Source organism: Diabrotica undecimpunctata, chromosome 5 (assembly GCF_040954645.1).
Source record: "Diabrotica undecimpunctata isolate CICGRU chromosome 5, icDiaUnde3, whole genome shotgun sequence".
Lineage (NCBI taxonomy): Eukaryota > Metazoa > Arthropoda > Insecta > Coleoptera > Chrysomelidae > Diabrotica > Diabrotica undecimpunctata.
The window spans coordinates 88,359,304-88,378,273 of record NC_092807.1 but is presented as its reverse complement, the minus strand read 5'-3'; the positions used below and the strand labels follow the sequence as shown (position 1 = coordinate 88,378,273).

Below are 18,970 nucleotides of genomic sequence, written 5' to 3'. Positions count from 1 at the left end.
GTTTTCTGAGTTAAGGTTGTCATATTAAATTCTTTTGCTCTTATGTTAAATCTGTGGACCAGTCTTTGCAGACTATCTTCATCATGGGCTATCAATACTGCGTCGTCTGCGTAACAGCGTATTTTTATTTCTTTGTTTCCCATTCTGTATCCTCTTCCTTTGTTACGATTTTGATGATTTCATCCATGATCAAATTAAAGAGTATGCGGCTCAATGAATCCCCTTGTTTTATTCCGCTGCCTATTTGTATAGGTTCTATAAGTTATCCATCTATTCTGACTTCCTTTTTGTTGTTTTGGTAGATGTTTTCGATAGATTTTATAATATTTAGGGGAATTTCTCTATTATACAGAAGATGGATTACATCTTTGAGTCTTACTCTGTCAAACACTTTCTTTAGGTCAATCAGACACATAAATGCTGGTCTATTATTCTCTAGTGATTTCTCAGTAAATTGCTTTATAACAAATATTGCATCTGTACACGATCTTCCACTACGAAAACGCTGTTGTTCATCTGCTAAACTTATCATCTGATTTATTAATACTAAAGACACCACTGGAAGATAAAGAAGATAGACAATATTTTTTATAGTAAATTTGACGGCATCAACAATAGATTGTTACTCTGACTATGACAATAAAACCTATAAAACAGTAAGGAGAGAGGACAACTCGGAGTTTTGAAAACCAGATTATGGAAGAACTTCAGTTGTTTTAAAGAAACATAAAACGATTAAGTTCTATAAGACATTAAAAAGCGTCATAAAGAGTTCATCCAAGCATGTTTAGGGACCCTAACGCACATATTAAAGCGATGCAGTATTAAATATATGGTTTGAAGATTTCAAAGAATTACTCTGCACCGAAATGGAACATGGTACATCTTCCCAAAAGGAAATGCTTAACTAGGGCTCGTATACCACTGATGATGATGATGATACGGTAATAAATAAAATGTTAATCATATTTTACTATATTATGCTATCACTAAATTTTATAAAACTATTGTACCGAAACATGTATTTTTTAAATAAACCCCAAATTTTAAAATAAACAATAAATTGGTATACTGAGAATCCAAACGTTAATTATTATAAGAAACTTGTATGTTATTCCTAAAATGTATTGGAAAAAACAAACAACTTTAGAGTTTTATATATTAAAAAGACAGGTACCTTCAAACGTTTCAAGATTTCCAAATAAAATACTATACACTTTTTTCGATACGAGTTGAGTTACGTACTTCATTATAGGTAGCTAAGACATTTATGTAATGCGGGAATTAGGCAATACCACGGTGTAGTATAATTAATAGCAGCATTATTTATGATTATTGTAATTAGATAGGAATTAAATAATTGATTACAAAACTTACGGACGAAGTCCATTTTTATACTCACGACTTCCATTAAGTAACATATAAATTCGACTTTTTTAATATTAAACTTTATCTTACTTGTTACATTCTGAGTATTAAATAAATTTGTTGATGCTGTTGACTTTGTGGGTCTTACCAGCTTGTGTCGGTTCGTATTGATTCACCTAACCATATCTTATGGCTACTGGCTCTCCAGTAATCTAATTCTTGCTAGATCATTGACAAGGGAGTTGATTAGTTTATTGCCGTGGTTTAAGTTTCTATATCTGTGTTCAGCTGCATGTTTTGGTCTTCATGGATTGTTGGATTTGGCACATACCAAGGAGCATCTGCTATTATTCTTAATATTTTCGACTGAAATGTCTATAAGATTTTTTTATCCCTATCTTTAATTTTTGCCCATCTCCAAAGTTTGATCCGTAGGACTAGTATAATTTTGTCTAATATGAGCTTGTTCCCTAGTAACAAGTTTGGTTTTTTGCCATGTCAGGTAATTGTGTTGTGTACACATTTAAACCGAGAGTTATTTTGTTAATATATAGATATACTTTTGGGGTTTATTCCGTTAGGTAAAATTTTCCATTTTATTTAATGTTCTATTTTTAATCGAAGCCGAAGTGTAGAAATACTTCTTTCTAGTAGGCGAGTAGATTAAATTTTCCAGATTATTTTTTACTTTTCCTTACTATTGAGATTTAGGGTTAGGGTATACATATTATTGATTTATATTTTGTTCATAATTAGGGATTCCGTTATATTCAAAAGTTAGGTTTAAACTGTACATAATAGGTGAAGGGTGAGTTAAATTTAATTGGTAACTGTATATTTACTAAAACTAAGCATGGATTCAATTGTGTTGTACATAATGCATGTTTTTTAGTTTTACAAAATAATTTAGACAACCCTTACAACAATATAACATACCTTGGGAAGTAACTTTGATACTTTTCTGGCACCCACAAATTTTTTTTAGTAAGTTCCTTATTTCAGTATACTTTTCTTATTCATTTATCCTTGATTCTACCGTTTGTCACATTCATTTCTTAGTAACTGTCTTTTACGGACATGCAAATTGGCCGAATCTTTCATTGAGTGTCGAGTGGTCACTCTACGATTTAGTCTGCTAGCCAAGTTGCATTAAATCTCACACATTTTGTATTGTGAGCACATTTATAAACCTTATTACATTTTCTTATATATTTGTGTTACATTGGCAATTACATCAGCCAACTCCATATATTTTTTATAAGGGCACGTACCACAAAGCCCACATCTACAATTTTTTTACACTTCCAAACTTGTGCTGCCGCTTCGAATACAACTTTAATCTGTCAATCTAATGTCATACTAAATATCTCAATCAATATAATCTTGGAGAGAAATGTTCATTACTAGATCAACAAGATATTACCTTACTTTACTCTTGTGAATTAGTAAGGTGAATATACAGTAGGTACTGCCAATTCTCGTGTATATTTTATCTTCTGATCAAGCACTAGTACACTCTTTTTACTAAACTTAGTCCCAACTGTCCAGTAACTTTATTAATTAACTTTTTGCTACGTTGGTCACATTTTGACTTAGATTAAAAGTGGCTAGAAGTTATTATTTAACGAAGCACGGGTGCTCATAGCTAATATTAATTGTAACTTAATTTTCCACATGCAGTTTAATAACAAAATAAGCTGCATCAATTACAAAAAAAAAATGAGCATTTTCTAGTAACAAAAGTTCCGATTGAGAAATGTGCTAAATATAACAAACCTCTTATAGTTGTTTTTGTAGACTTTAAAAAGGCCTTAGACTCAGTACATCAACAAAAAACTTTAGATTCCTTATAATTCCAAAATTCCACATGTAGAATACGCCATAGATACTTAGCAACAATCATATATACTTACAATAACGCAACATCAAACGTTAAAATGCCCAACAACCAATACATAAACAAATTCAAAATAGACAGAGGAGTAGACAGGGTGATACACTCTCCCCAAACATGTTTGTATAGCCCTCCTGCACGATTTTCTTAACGACATACAATGGACATCAGCTGATATCAACATCGATGGATCAATGTTTATTGTTTTGCGGATAATTTATTGATTTCAGAGAATATCCAGATTACATGGTGGTGAATCGTCAAACAGGCCATAGGAAACTCAATGGGAAATTCTAAATTGTTAAATTCCTGCTTCCTCAATTATTTTACGTCACAAATCATAAGAAACTATTTATAGAGGAGTGAAATCTGTATTAAAAACAAATGTTAAAATTGTTTTACGAATATTAAAGGTACTCAAAAATTTTGCAAAAATACATATAGTACATTTTTCAGACCACCCCTAAAAGTCAGGCCACATGTAGTGCAAGAATGTGTGTAACGTGTTGCGTTTGATCATGTTGATGTAATATGTTTGACAATATTTGAATTGAAAATATTTTTATTTTACGATTAAATTATATTAATAAAAAATTTTACTAAATACTACTACTACTGAACAATAAATATTACTTTGTAAACAATAAATTATATTGTTTACAAAGCAATAAAGTTAATGAAATGTACTCAGTTGACGAAAAATTGCAATAATGTTGTATTCAGGCAATAGTGCGAGCCCTACCAGATAACTATTTAACGTAAGATATTATAATACACTCTCCAATTCAAGTCCAGGTTAATACAACAATTCAAAGAATTATAATATAGTTTTACTGTGATCCTTATTCCTAAAAATAATTTATGATAATTTTTAAACAAAAAATTGTATCAAATGTTCAATCAATCCGCAATTTTGTACTTAACAGTATCCCAATCGATTGTAAAATATTCTCGTGTAATATTAGCCAGAACGCGTGGCGTTATTTTTGAACACTCTTCAATAATTCGCATTTTTAAAGCTTCAATATTTGTAAATTTTTGGTCAGAATAGATTTTTGATGCCCCAGAATAATTAATCGTTTGGTGCTATCTCCCAATCTCGGAGGCCACTTATTGTTACAGTCAAGTCAAATCAAACAATTATTGAAGCTGTTTTTAAGGAATTCCTTAACTTCCCAGGTATTGTGCGCAGGGCATCCATCCATTTGAAACCAAATTTCTTCTTCATCTGGAGCTATTTCTGCAAGTCTCGGTAAAGTTTCTTCTTGTAGTAAGTCTAAAAACGTTTTTGAATTAAAATTTTCCTCATACAAAAATGGTCCACTAATATTGTGTCTAAATATTCCTAACCAAACATTTATTTTTCGACGATATTGGGTATGGCTTTCAATAATATCCTCAGGCTTTCTTGTCGACCAAATCCTGTAATTTTTGGTTCATTATTTAATGTTAACGTTCATAATTTAAACGTATCATATTTAACTCCTATAACACTTACCTACAATTTACTGTCGAAACAGAGGAAAATAATATGGTGCCATTCCTCGACATTAATGTAACCAGACATGAGGATAATACAATAAGGTTGGACTTGTACAGAAAGAAAACATTCTCAGGTAGATATGTGTGTATTCTTCTATTCTACTTCTTCCCTTTGAGGTGCCTTTGACACGAAGTTGTAGTTTTTGTTGTTTTTAGATGTTTTTGTGTTGTATTTGTAAAAATACACTTTTATGTTGTTATGTTTTTACTTAAAATTTTAATAATTTTTTAAACATATTTTATGACAATGTTGACAAGAACTAACTGAACATTTTCACTGTACGTTTTAGATGCTAACTTCAATCACTTGTACTAAATAAGTTTTCCATTTAGGTGCTGATGAAGGTGACAGCCTATTACCGAAAATTTCACATTTTGAATAAAGTTCTTCACCAAACTGGCTTATACCATCTTTAGCCAATCCTTGACCTGACGCTTTCCCAAAAGTTATCCACTAAATAAGTGTATTCTTAGCGTCGTTATAAATATATATATATATATATATATATATATATATATATATATATATATATATATATATATATATATTAAAAATTTAAATTATATGTTTCTAGCATTATTTTTGTTCTCTCTGCCGGGTCGTGTTTCTGCTATTTATGTCATTTCTTCATATCCTTTCATTCTGGCATTCTGCGTCTCTGTTGTTTCTATTCACTCGATCTTCCACTTCTGTTTCGAGCTTTCCGTAGCTAGATCGTGTGATGCTTAGATATTTAAACTCCATCACTTGTTCTATCATCTGACTGTCTTTGGTCTGATGATCTGTTCTTCTATTGTATATTCTCTTTGAGAGATTATTATTGCGTCGTCTGCATAGCAGATTATTTTAAGTTGTTTTTCTCCCATTTGGCATCCTTTTTTCGTTTTTGATTATTCCTAGAAGTATTTCTCTTGCGTATAATAAGTGGATAACGTCCTTGAGTTTGACCCCGTCAAATATCTTTTTAAGGTGCATGAAACATAGATGTACATGATCTTTCCGATCATGTAACCTTGTTTTTCTTCTGCTAGTATTACAATTTCATTCAGTTTATTTGTTATCATTTTTGTTGTTAATTTTAGTGTTATGTTTAATATTTTAATTCCTCTGTAGTTCTCCGAATACGATTTGTCTCCTTTTTTAAAGGATGAGATTGACCAAAAGGAAAAAGACAGTTAAGATTTGATTTCACGTGTAGTGAGTCTGTGTATCCGCTTATACGTATTTCGCCCTAAAAGCGCTCTTCAGAACGGCTATTCACAGTCGCTCTGAACGTGAAAATAAATCTCTTCTGTCTTAGGAAGTAACTCTAACAAGGCTTCGTATGGACGCAAATAGTGACATCTGATATTAAAATCCGTAAACTAATTTTTGAAACCAAATTCAGATTTTTGCTTTAATCTGTGCCTTCTAAGAATTGCAAGGCAAAACAGACGTTGATAAAGATGTTGATGAAATTGATCTTCATTTTTGTGGTATTCTATTTTGTTTATTATTTTTTGAATTAGTTTTAATAATTGGTCAGATCTGGTCCTCCTTACTTTATTAGTTCGTTCGGTATTCTGTCCTCTCCTGGTTTTTGGATTTTCTACTTTTTAATTTCTTTATTACGTCTTTTAAATTTTGGTGTTACAGAAGAATCCTACGAATATGGACTCAAAGAATATCAAACGCAGAAGTTACTAGAAGAATAGAAAATAAAGCTGAATTAATATTGACTATCAAAAGAAGAAAACTTGAGTACTTAGGCCATGTTATGAGAGGTCAAAGAGACTCATTATTGCAGCTTATTATACAAGGCAAAATTCGAGGAAAGCGAAATGTTAGAAGACGAAGAGTATCGTCGCTTAAGAACTTGATTGAATCGTTTTAATGCAGTAGTGCAGAACTATTTAGAGTGGCAGTCAACAGGGTCCGCATAGCCATGATTATTTCCAACCTTCGATAGAAGATGGAACTTAAAGAAGAAGATTACTTCCTTTACCTCTCCCTCCTCAATGTTTAGTTTTTGTTTGTCGTCACTTCCGGTGTTAGTGGTTCATTATTGTCACTTTTAGCAAATAGGGATCGAAAGTAGTCTGCTCATGTTTCCTTCTGAATGTGTGGTTTTGTTAGTTCGTTCATGTCTTTTCTTACTCCCCTAATCATTTTTCATATTTCTCTTTGTGTTCCGTAGAAATAGTCTTCTATCTGTTTTGAGAATCTTTGCCAGTATTCCCGTTTATCCCAGTTTATAGTCGAATTAAAACGAATTCTTTTCCAGTATACGGTGCTTCCCTATCAGTCACTTTTTTGTTAATGATAGCAGAAACCATTGTTCCATTGTAGGTGTCTCTGAAATAAATTAGTCTGGGATGTTGCTTTGAAATGCTTAATTCTCTTATTGGTCTAGTTTTAAAAGGTGCTTTTGTAGCATAGATAGGTACAAGAAAAGTGTCCCAGCTACGAACCAAGTAGTTATCAACCACTTCTACTTTATAAGGCGCAGGTTTTTGACGAATCAATCGTAACACTGCTTCCCAATCTTCTGGGGTTTCTGCTGCACTTTTTTGGTTAACGATACTAAAATCTTTATCCGTCTCCATGTAGGAGTGACCTCTTATATAAAAGGTCACTAAAATAGAGTCAAATCTGTTTATTTTATAGACTAAATAATGTAGAAACCGGAATATCATCCAATTTTTATTTTGGCCTCCACACGAATCACAGAAAATCACTAAGTTACGAAATGTCTCAGGATACGAGTACATAACAACATCATTATCACTAAGTCGATGTACATTAAAGGAGTAGAAAGACAAATGCCTTTTATAATACACGTCGTTACTCGTAATATTAGGCATTGGAAGGTTTTTATTATAGTCCATGGCTATGACTTCATATTTTCTTGAGGTCCTTGCTCGTTGTTTAGCTTTTGTTTTTCGTTTGTAAAATGTCTGTGCTTTCAGCAAGTGAAGTTTCTGCCCTGTTTTAAGTTTATGAAATAATTTTTCATCTTTAAATTCCCTTATTTTTATTTTGGAAATATCACAAATGCTGCAAGTATCGGTTCTGGGATACCCAAAGGAGATATTAAAGCGTGTGTTGAATGTTTTTCTATATACTTTATAGCACACCGCTCTATTAGGATGTTTCCCAAGCAACATTTTGTGCATCTTTTTAATGTTAAGCTCCTCTGGAAGGTACTTCCTGCTAGATTTTTTTAGGTTGTAGTGACTCATGCGCCCTTTGAATTATTTTATGTTATTTAAAATTAACTGCATAGTTTCTTCAGATATTTCATTGGGTCTTGAGCCATGTTTACCTCTATTGTCCTTGACAATTGTACCATGTTTTAGGGCTTTTTGTACAGTTTGTAATCTTCTCGTGGATATGCCATGAATAGCAACAAAAGCTTTTTAACAAACCTGAACGTCTTCTTTTGCAGGTGATGTACGCTTCTCATCATTAGGTACCGCAAGGCGAATTCTGTAAGAAAAAGAGCCATCTCTTACGTTGCAATTCTCTTCGTCATTTCTTGGCCTTCTTTGAGTTACAGGAAGTATGGATATTAGACCACATAAATACACACTTTGCTCGTCCCAATTCAGCATAGAATTAAAATTACGAATAATTGTATTTCTTTGTTCAACCGTTATATTTTCAAAACACTGATAAAGTTTGCAAAGGCAGTCCTCGCCTGTTTCGTGAGTTTGCACTTTTAGCGCTTTAGCTACATCACGTATTCACCCAAACTTTTTCGTTTTCTTGTAGTTTTTGACTGTAAAGCCTCTTCCATTTCACTGTCCTCACTTTCCATATTAATAAACAATAGTTCAAACTTACTAAACGTTAAAAAACAAACTGTGATTATGATAATAATGATACTAAAATAGACAACTTGTATAAATTCTGAACACTGACTGTGATTTTCCGTTGTAAATTGTCCCTACGGACAGGCGCATTGAGCACCTAAATCTGACTTATAGCATTGTTGCCTAGTTGAACCTTGACTTGCAGCGCTCTTCCATTGTACAGCAATATTTTATTCGTTTGCAACGTTTGACTTATTGCACTTTTATTTTGTTTGATATTTGTGGATTGTACTACGTGTATCTAAGTATCGAAAAATGTACTCATAAAAAAATGGATAAAAATTGACTTACAGCGTTTTCCCCTGTAGTCTTCAATTGTTTAAACTGTGAAGTTTTTGTAATAAAATCGATAAGCTTTCAAATAAAGGTTAAAAAAATAGTCATAACTTACTGTGGAGGTAATCTTCTTTCATATTGGTCAAGAACAATTTGTGAAACATATTATTTAGTGTGGTAATTACAAACAAGAAAAACAGCAGTAAGATAGTAGCAACAGAGATGGAATGCCTACGAAGATGCTGCAGAGTAACAATAATGGATAGGAGAAGTAATGACGAAATAAAGCAAAGAACATCAATAGAAACAGACATACTAACATATATAGAACAAAAAAAGACTAAAGTGGTATGGACATGTAAGAAGAACTAGCGACAGCAGATGGATAAAGAGAATAACCAAATGGAGCCCTATAGGAAGGAGGAAAAGAGGACGACTCCGAAAATCCTGGAGTAACGAAGTAGACGACGCCATGAGTAAGAGAGGCCTAAACGATGGCGAATGGGACAATAGAGAGAGATGGAAACGGTTGAGCGAGGGAAGGCAGTGAATACTGTCGAATCCCTGAATATACTTATATATATAATTACAAACAACAGCTAAAAACAAAAAAACTCAACTATCAAAGATAAGAAAATTGAGCGAGTTTTTGTTTTATTTATTTTACCAGTGGCGCACTGAAATTCATTAAATTTGTAATTGAAATTAATTTTAACAATCAGTTTTAACTATACAGTACATCGAATTTACAAGTACCTACTCTATAGGATGACGAGGAATTTTTATAGTTGTAAGATCAGCTGAGTATCTTAAGAAAGTAAAGGCATTGATTTTAACTATCCTTGTGATCAATGTAGGAGAGTTATCTGTGATGGTTTATCTTCTTCAGAAGTTTGCGTAGTATTAATTACAACCAGAGTTTTGTTATCTTATGGTTTATTTATGTAGAGTTAACAGCATCATTGATATATTTTTTTATTGTTAGAGGAGTAATACACCTAATCCTATTAACCAAAATTTTATATTTAACCTAATCTGCTACTTTACTCTCCTAGGTATTCCCAATGGTTCACCTTAGAATCAATGATTACTATAGTTGCATACTTCACTATTGTGGCTACGTTCACTGCCCGAATGTAAACTGACATTTATAAATTTATCACTGTCACACAGTGATAAATTTACTCTTACTAGGACAGCCCTATATCTGTAGATTGTATGACCATACTGATTTTTTTTGTTTGTAAACTAATACCTTGTTTTTGATTTTAAGATATGAACTTCTACCCACTAACCAGTATAATCTCTTGTATTTCATCTTCAGTTCTTCAGCATTCTTTCTGATATGTTCCTGTCACTTTAATTTGCTATCTAAATGCAGTCCTAGGTATTTATCTGTTTTTTTTGTACGACACGATTTTATTGTTTAGTCTAACTGGGTGATTATTTTTTTTGTAACTGAAATCGATATGACCAGATTTCCCTTCATTAATTTTTATGTGTCATTTATTATTCCAAGTACTTATTTTGTTCACTGCATTTTGTCCAGTTGTTTCTTGGAGTGTTTCACCGACTGTTAGTATTGCAGTGTCGTCTCCAAATATGCCAAGTTTAATATTTTCCGTAGCAGGGATGTCATCCTCATCATTCTGGCTTTACAACCCTGCGTGGGTCCTAGTCTCCTCAAGAATTTCTCTCCAATCGTCCCTATCCATCGCCTTTCTCCGCCAAGCATATATTCCCATTTCTCATGTCTTCATCGATGTTATCAAGGAACCTTGTTCTGGGTCTTCCTCTTCTTGTCTGATCAATGGGTCTATCAAGGAGCGTTTTTCTAGCTGGGTCATTTTGTTCCATCCGCATTACATGTCCTGTCCACCTCAGACGTCCTATCTTAATATGTTTTACGATATCAGGTTCCTGGTATATTCTATAAAGTTCGAAGTTGTATCGTCTTCTCCACACTCCATTGTCATTCACTGCTCCATAGATTCGCCTTAGTACTTTTCTTTCGAAACATCCTAACATGTTTTCATTATTTTTTGTTAGGAGTCCAGGTCTCTGAACCATATGTTAATACTGGGCGTATTATTGTTTTGTAGAGTTTTATTTTTATATTTCTTGATATATGTAATTGTGGATTTAAGGAGGAGATTGAGCCCAAAATAGGATCTGTTGGCCGTGCAAATTCTGCGGTTTATCTCTGCGGTAGTATTATTTTCAGTATTAAGGAGCGCTCCCAAGTATACAAATTCGTTCACTGCTTCGATGACGTCGTTTTCTATAACAAGTGGTCGTAGGATTTGTGGTTGCGTGCTTATTTTCATATACTTCGTTTTGTTGGTGTTTATTATTAAACCGATTTTTGTAGCTGATTCTTTTAATGCTACTACTTATATTATATATTGAACCAGTGGCTGTGATTTGTGATATACGCATTACTTTTTCCAGAGCCAGATTGAACAAGATACAGGAGAGAGGACCTCCCTGGCGCAGCCAGTTATTTGTTTTAAAAGGTTCAGACAGTTCTCCCTGAATTCGTGCTCTACATCAACTTTTTCAAGAGTTAGTTTTGTTAAATTTACCAACTGATTTAGTATTCCTTGCTCTTTCATTGCTTTGAACATTTCTCTTCTATTCGCAGGCCACTTTGTAGTCTATAAATATGTGATGATTATCAATGCCATATTCCAGTGTTTTTTCCAAAATTTGTGTCAGGGTTGCAATGTGATGAATTGTAGATTTACCACCTCTGAAACCCCCCCGGTATTTTCCTACTATCCGTTCTGCATATGGTGCCATACGGTGGCATAGTACTGTGGAAAATATTTTATACGCTGCATTTAGAAGCGTAATTCCTCTGTGGTTAGAGCATTTAAAGATATCTCCTTTTTTGTGTATGGTTCAAAGTATTCCAATATTCCAATCATTTGGGAGGGATTTCTGTGTCCATATTTCTTTTATAAGCTGCTGTAATGCCATAATGGTATCATGGCCACCTTCTTTATATAGTTCAGCTGGGAGATTATCTATTCCGGGTGATTTGTCTCTGGCAGCAGGGCTGTCACAGGTATATCATAAATATAGTACGGGTCCCAGAACACTGCCCTATGGGATTCCTGCTTTGATTGGTCGAAGTTCTGAATTTTCGCCTTACTGTATAACTCTGTCTTCCAAATATGGCTATTAGCTAGACATGGTGAATGGAAAGATATCTTTTGGGTTTTAGTAACAAGCTTTTGTGCCACACTTTATCGAATGCTTCTGTTTTGTCTAGGAAATTCTTCTAGAGATATGTATAATATTTGTTATGCGATGTATTTGGTTTATTGTTGAGTGTTTATTACGGAATACAAATTGATGGGAAAGAATAATTTGTTTGTAGGTTTGTAAAGGTTGTATTTTTATTTATATTTTAGCGGTATCTTCTCAAATAATTTGAAGATAATTAATAATGATAATGATATTGGTCCGTACGATTCTACTTTACATATTTACTGGTTTCCCTGGATTGGGAAGAATGATTAGTTTAAATGTTTCCTATGCTATTGGTACATATTGCAACCTGTATACTGCATTTATAAGGTTTGTGAGTTTTACGGTGGCCTCTCTAGGTAATTGTTTTAGTATTTCTGATTATTATGTCAAATCCTGGAACCTTTTTGGAGTTGATATTGTTTTTGATTACTTTATTTACTTTTTTAGGGGTAGAAGGCTTTCTTTTACTATTCCTTGATCGATATTGTTCAACCCGTCTTCAGTACTCTCAGCATTATCGTTTTCGGCTTGATAATTATTTTAGATTTCGTGATTTTGGAATATATTCTCTAAGTATCAATCGAACAGATATGCTTCTTGTTTTTCGTCACGTGCCCATGTTCCATCTTCTCTTCTAATCGGCGGAATCTGTTGCGTTGGTCTATTTATTTTTTTTGTATGTTTCTACAACAAGTAGTCAGTGGTTAGATCATCTGTTAGATCATTTAGGTATTAGTTTATTGATTCATTTTTGAATATATCTATTTCTAATGTTACGTCGAATAGGTTGAACGTGTGAGTCGATTTCAATAAGGTCAAAGACATAAAAATTAGACTTACTCACAATCCGTTTATTATACCTTGGACGACCGGTTTGGAACACTTAACTTTGCTGTTCATCGTCAGGTCTCCGGAAAGGTTACTTAAATGCTAAAAATACAAATTGCTACTATTATTATTCTGTCATTAGGATTCTGTTAAATTTAAATATTTTTTTTTAGTATTCTAATCCAGGAAACCCTTTAGCACACTACGACACCACAGCGGAAGAAATTTACTTCCAGTGCGATAAAAACGTTGACATGATTGTAAGTAGATAAATAAAATGTTTTATATTGACGTAGGTTAGCTGTATTTATAGTACTATGAATATACCAGGTCTTCCGGTTTTTATTCATGTCTTATTTGGATTACCCGTGTGTCAGTTTATCTTTATATTAAAATCATGGTCCTCAGAGGTAACTTTCGGAATCAAGCCAGGAGGGCCGAGGGTGCTAAAAATCTGCGGAGTCTAAACCCCTACCCAACAACCTTTTATATAGCGACATCTAACTGCCACTCGCTATCAAATCAATCTAGAACTGAAAAGAGAAACTGAAAATATAAAATGGGACGACATAGGTATCAGCGCACTAAGACGGAAAGATGAAGAGCTATTGGAATTAGCGTCAGGAAACACATTCTACTACCGATGCTCATCAACGGACAGAACAGGCGGTATTGGATTCCTAATCAACAAGAAATGGAAACGAAGAGTAGTAGAAATAACTAGTATCTAGTATAGACTAGCTAGCTTAACCTTACAACTATCAAAGAGATACGATAAAGAAATTATACAAATATACTGCCCAACAATTACTCACACTGACGAAAAAATAGAGGAAACTCTACACTAACATAAATGAAGCATTAAATAGCAATAAAAGTCACTTCAAGTATTTAATTGGCGACTTTAATCCCAAAGTGGGAAAGAGAAACGACAAGGAACAAGTCGTGGGAAAATATGGAATCATTAAGAGAAATCAAAGGGGAGAAATACTGGTTCAGTTTGAACACTACCAAAACATGCTAATTGCAAATACATTGTCTGAGAAAAAATCAAACGGAACACCAAATGGAACTACTAAGAACAAAATTGACTTTATTCTATCCAACAAGATTACTACAATAAAATATATCCGTGTAATAAATAAATTTTAAACAGGCAGTGCCCATAGACTAATCAGAGCAAAAATTGTTCTAGATCTGAAACTAAAACGAAAAAAATTAATCCCAAAACCAACAGTAACCAGTATAAATATTAACAATCTAAAAGAAAGCTCAGATCACTACTAAAGGACAATTGATGAAAGATTACATGACCATACCGACAGCTTTCAATTATGAAAATCGTCCTTGATAGTGCCAAATAAATCTGAGGCCCGCAACAACAAAATGAACGTAGTAAACTGTCTGATAAAATCAAAATAATGCTAAAACAAAGAAGGGAAATAAAAGTAAGTAGCAAAATACAGAGAATACAATATCTTACAATATGGTAGGACAATAAGGAAAAGTATTAAGGAAGACATAAGAAAATACAATGAAAGTCTGGTAAAAAATGCAATCGAAAACAGGAAAAACTGTAAGAAAACAAGAAAAGTATTAATTATTGGAAAGGAGCAAATCATTGCTCTAACAAACGAAAACACCAGAATTACAGACAGAAATGGAAAGAAGCAATCAGTAACCAAGAAGATGTACCAGAAGTCCTTCCGGAAGAAGTAGATTCGACAATTACAAAAATGAAAAGCAGTAAAGCAGCTGGAATAGATGACATATAATTGGAACTGCTTAAATACGTTGGCAAAAAAAACCTGGAAAATCTTAGCAGGCATATTTACGAACTGACTAAGATCAAAATGCATACCAGACCATTGGAATACAGCAAACATAATTCTCATTTGTAAGAAAGGTAGCAAAGGGGATATCAAAAACTACAGACCTATAAGTTTACTACAAATCATATACAAAATATTCATTGAGATCATTAACAACAGATTAATAGATGTATTAGATGCTGCACAGCCAAGAGAGCAAGCTGGCTTCAGAAGTGGACTCAGTACCATGGGTCATATCCACACGCTTCTAGAACTAATCATTAGAGTTAAAGAATATGAAATACCGCTAGCAGTAACCTTTATAGATTTCGAGAAGGCCTTCGATTCTATATATCCCAAGGCAGTAATAGAAGCTTTGACCAAACAAAGCAGTTGACAAACCGTACATAGAAACTTTAACAAATATATACAGACCAGCATAACCTAAGGTAAAAATGTATAAAAACACTCCAGAATTTCCCACTACCAGAGGCGTCCGACAAGGAGACACATTATCACCAAAGCTCTTCACTGCAACTGTAGAAAATATATTCAGCAAAATGAACTGGCGGAACAAGGGAATATCCATTGATGGAGAATACCTCAGCAATCTGCGGACTTGCGGACGACAGTGTTCTGATTGTTAATAATCCTACAGAACTCCAAAAACTTATAGGCGACCTAAATGCAGCTAGCAATGAAGTTGGCCTAAAAATTCACTTGATAATGATGAAACAGATAATATCGAAACTCAAAGTCACTCAAAGGTCAATAGAGATCAGACAGAAAACGAAGGTTACTGCTGTAATTCACATAATTAAATCTTTAAAACTGTGATATCCAAGAGGCGTCAAGAGATCAAAAAGACGTCCAAATTTAAGATGGGACTATTATATAAGAAAAAGAAACAGGTTAATGCGAGTTAATAGTAAAATAAAGGTAGAACGTATCGGCATAGCTCGCAACAAAGAAAAAACATATAATAAAATATGTGTATAAGATGGAAGGCAACGGGAAATGGGGATGAAAATTACTAAGTTCTCGGAAAGAACCGCGTTGGGAATTAAATTCTTTAATTATATATATATATATATATATATATATATATATATATATATATATATATATATATATATATATATATATATATATATATATATGTATTTAGATTTATATATATATATATACAGGGTGGTCCGTAAGTAATTGTACAAACAGAAACCGTAAATTCTGCACTTTAAAATATTATGATATAAGCCAACTTGCTTTAATAAAATGTTGATATTAAGAAAGATACAGGGTGTTAAAGTGCAAAATTAAAATTTTATTATTCGCTATAACTTTTACGTTTGTAAATATTTTTGGACACAAATTTACAGTTGGATGCTTTTGAGTAGGATAAATTATAATTTTATACTTACTTTAATGTAACTAATAGTAATAATAGTAATAATGTAATAATGTAACTAATAGAGTACTAATATTTAATGTAACTAAATTTTTGCTCTTTAAGTTAGCTCTATTTGTGTTAAAAAATATTAAAGATACATTATTTATACAAAGAAAAGGTATACTTATTAGTAACCTGAAAATTCAACCGTTTTCGAGATAAATGCATTTTATAAGTCATCTGCACAATAATTCTTAGTTTGATATTTGTGCGGTAAAGCACTGAATACCTGTAGATAAGTATAATTCATCGTTTATTCTTATTAAAACAACTCAAAGATGATAATTTAACATCACAAAATGCTTTGTTAAATGTGCTAAATGTCTTATTGGAGAAAAGATATTTCATCTTCTTCTTTAGGTGCCGTGTCCGTATTCAGACGTAGGCCGTCATCATATTTACAATGTCCCTTTGCTATCGCTTCTTAAGTTTCTATAATGGCGCTGTATCACTTTTTCTCTATTGTAAAATGCTAAAAACCCAAAATATGTAGTTTATGTAAGATGGTACACAACCACATTCTAGAGAGAAGGCAGTTAGAACATACTTAAATACAACTTTTCTGAACGTTGGATTGGTCGTGGTAGTCATATTCCTTGGCAATGTGATGAGATATTGATATAATTATTTAATTCATAAAAAATCCGAAAAGAATACTTATTGTTCATTGCGTAAATTGTTTACTTATTTTTATTAGGACAAATAGAAACTAGAGCACAGGTATTGAATAACACATATGTGTCCTGTTTCATAATACTTTTGCTACAAATCTAACCTGAAAGACTCAGCATTTTTACAAAAACATCATCGTTGTCCTAATAACCGATATTGTTATAAATATAGTAAACTCACAGGCAATTTAATCCGCTTGATTTTGGTGTATGGGGCGCATTAAAACAACGTGTGCCATAAACATTCGCAACCAACTATGGGAAGAAATAAATACTGCAACAGTTTCTTTAGAACCAATGATGTTATTTAATATGAGACGATCTTATATGGAATATATTGGCAAATGAATTAAAGAAAATGGTGGACATATCGAACATTTACTTTGACAAAAAGTTATGTTATTTAGTTTAACTATTTCTTAATTTGGTTTGTAAACAAAATGTTTTGATTATGACTTTAATTTAACATAAAACGTAAAAGGTTTGATGTAAAATCCTATTATTCTGTTATTTTGTCAAATCCTATTAATAATTATCCTGCTGATATATTTATTTTATTTAATATTTCGTTAACTATTAACTTTAGTTAAAGGTATTTTATACCAAAATTCAGAAGTATTAATGTTTTTGTCTATTTTTTCTTCGTTGCCTGGAGTAATTGCCTTAGATCAGAATTATGCAGCTGATTTTTAAAATGCGATTATCTCGAAAACTGTTGAGTTTTGAAGTTATTAACAAGTATACCTTTTTTTGTTAAAATAATGTATCTTTAATATTTTTTATCTCAAATACAGGTAACTTAAAGAGCAAAAAAGTTAAGTGCAAATTTATAGAACATAAGTGGCGCCCTCTATCAATTACATCAAAGTGTGCATCAAATTATAATTACTCATATTTAAAAGTACCCAGTTGTAAATTTTTATACATAAATATTTACAAACATGAAAGTTATAGCGAAAAATAAAATTTTAATTTTGCACTTTAACACCCTGTATCTTTCTTAATATCAACATTTTATTAAAGCAATTTTACTTAAATCGTAATATTTTAAAGTGTAGAATCTACTGTTTTATTTTGTAGAATTACTTAAGGACCACCCTGTATAGATATATATTAGATTATATAATATATATATATATATATATATATATATATATATATATATATTTATATTTATATATATATATATTTATATTATATATATATATATATATATATATCCTATATATATATATATATATATATATATATATATATATATATATATATATATATATATATATATATAGATTTTTTCTGTCCATAGTCAACATTTGAACTGCTTCGGATCACTTTTTTGGGGCCACATAGCTCGCGAAATTTAATCTTTTGATCAACGGAATTGTGAAACTGAACATCGAATTTTTAAGGTTATCGGCGCCGGCACTGGTGGCACCATAGCAGGTATCGGAAGAAAATTCAAAGAAATATCTCCCCAAACAACGATCGTTGGAGCTGACCCAGTAGGATCAATCTTAGCTCTACCAGAGTCTTTGAATAGCACAGATGCTGGTTTCTACGAGGTTGAAGGTATAGGATACGACTTCATACCTACCGTTTTAGATCGAGATGTGGTCGATGTGTGGGTGAAAACAACCGACGAGGAGTCACTGCCTTTGGCTAGAAGGCTTATAAAAGAAGAAGGGTTATTAGTAGGTAAGATATATTATTTTTATTTGTTTTTATAGAGTATAAAGTCGATAAGTCAATTGGAGAAGACTTTAATAATTAAAGGATTCGTCGTTCATATTGTAGGCACTTTTTTAGATAGCACGGACATATTTTTTATTTAATAGGACTTATAGAACGGAAATCTTACCACGCAATTATTGCCATTGAATTTATTTATCCTAGATAAATAGTTCTCAAAGTATAAATTATTTATATTAGGTATACACCAAATGGTTGAATATTATCTTTTTGTTGTCCCCTATATACTTAATATAATGTAGAGATTAATGATTTAAAACGTTTTCAT

At 32.3% G+C, this 18,970-nt stretch overlaps 2 protein-coding genes across 4 annotated transcripts in view; one reads left to right on the top strand and one right to left on the bottom strand.

The window, feature by feature from the left end:
* The window catches only part of LOC140441449 (MORN repeat-containing protein 3-like), a 159,931-nt gene that overhangs the window by 56,824 nt on the left and 84,137 nt on the right, over positions 1–18,970 (bottom strand). The gene's annotated exons all lie outside the window — the stretch shown is intronic.
* Positions 1–18,970, top strand: part of LOC140441448 (cystathionine beta-synthase-like) — a 134,796-nt gene that overhangs the window by 97,708 nt on the left and 18,118 nt on the right. Inside the window, exons 5-6 of the mRNA XM_072532181.1 lie at positions 13,195–13,281; positions 18,363–18,648. Coding sequence (XP_072388282.1) covers positions 13,195–13,281; positions 18,363–18,648 — 373 coding nt within the window. The remainder of the gene's footprint in view (positions 1–13,194; positions 13,282–18,362; positions 18,649–18,970) is intronic.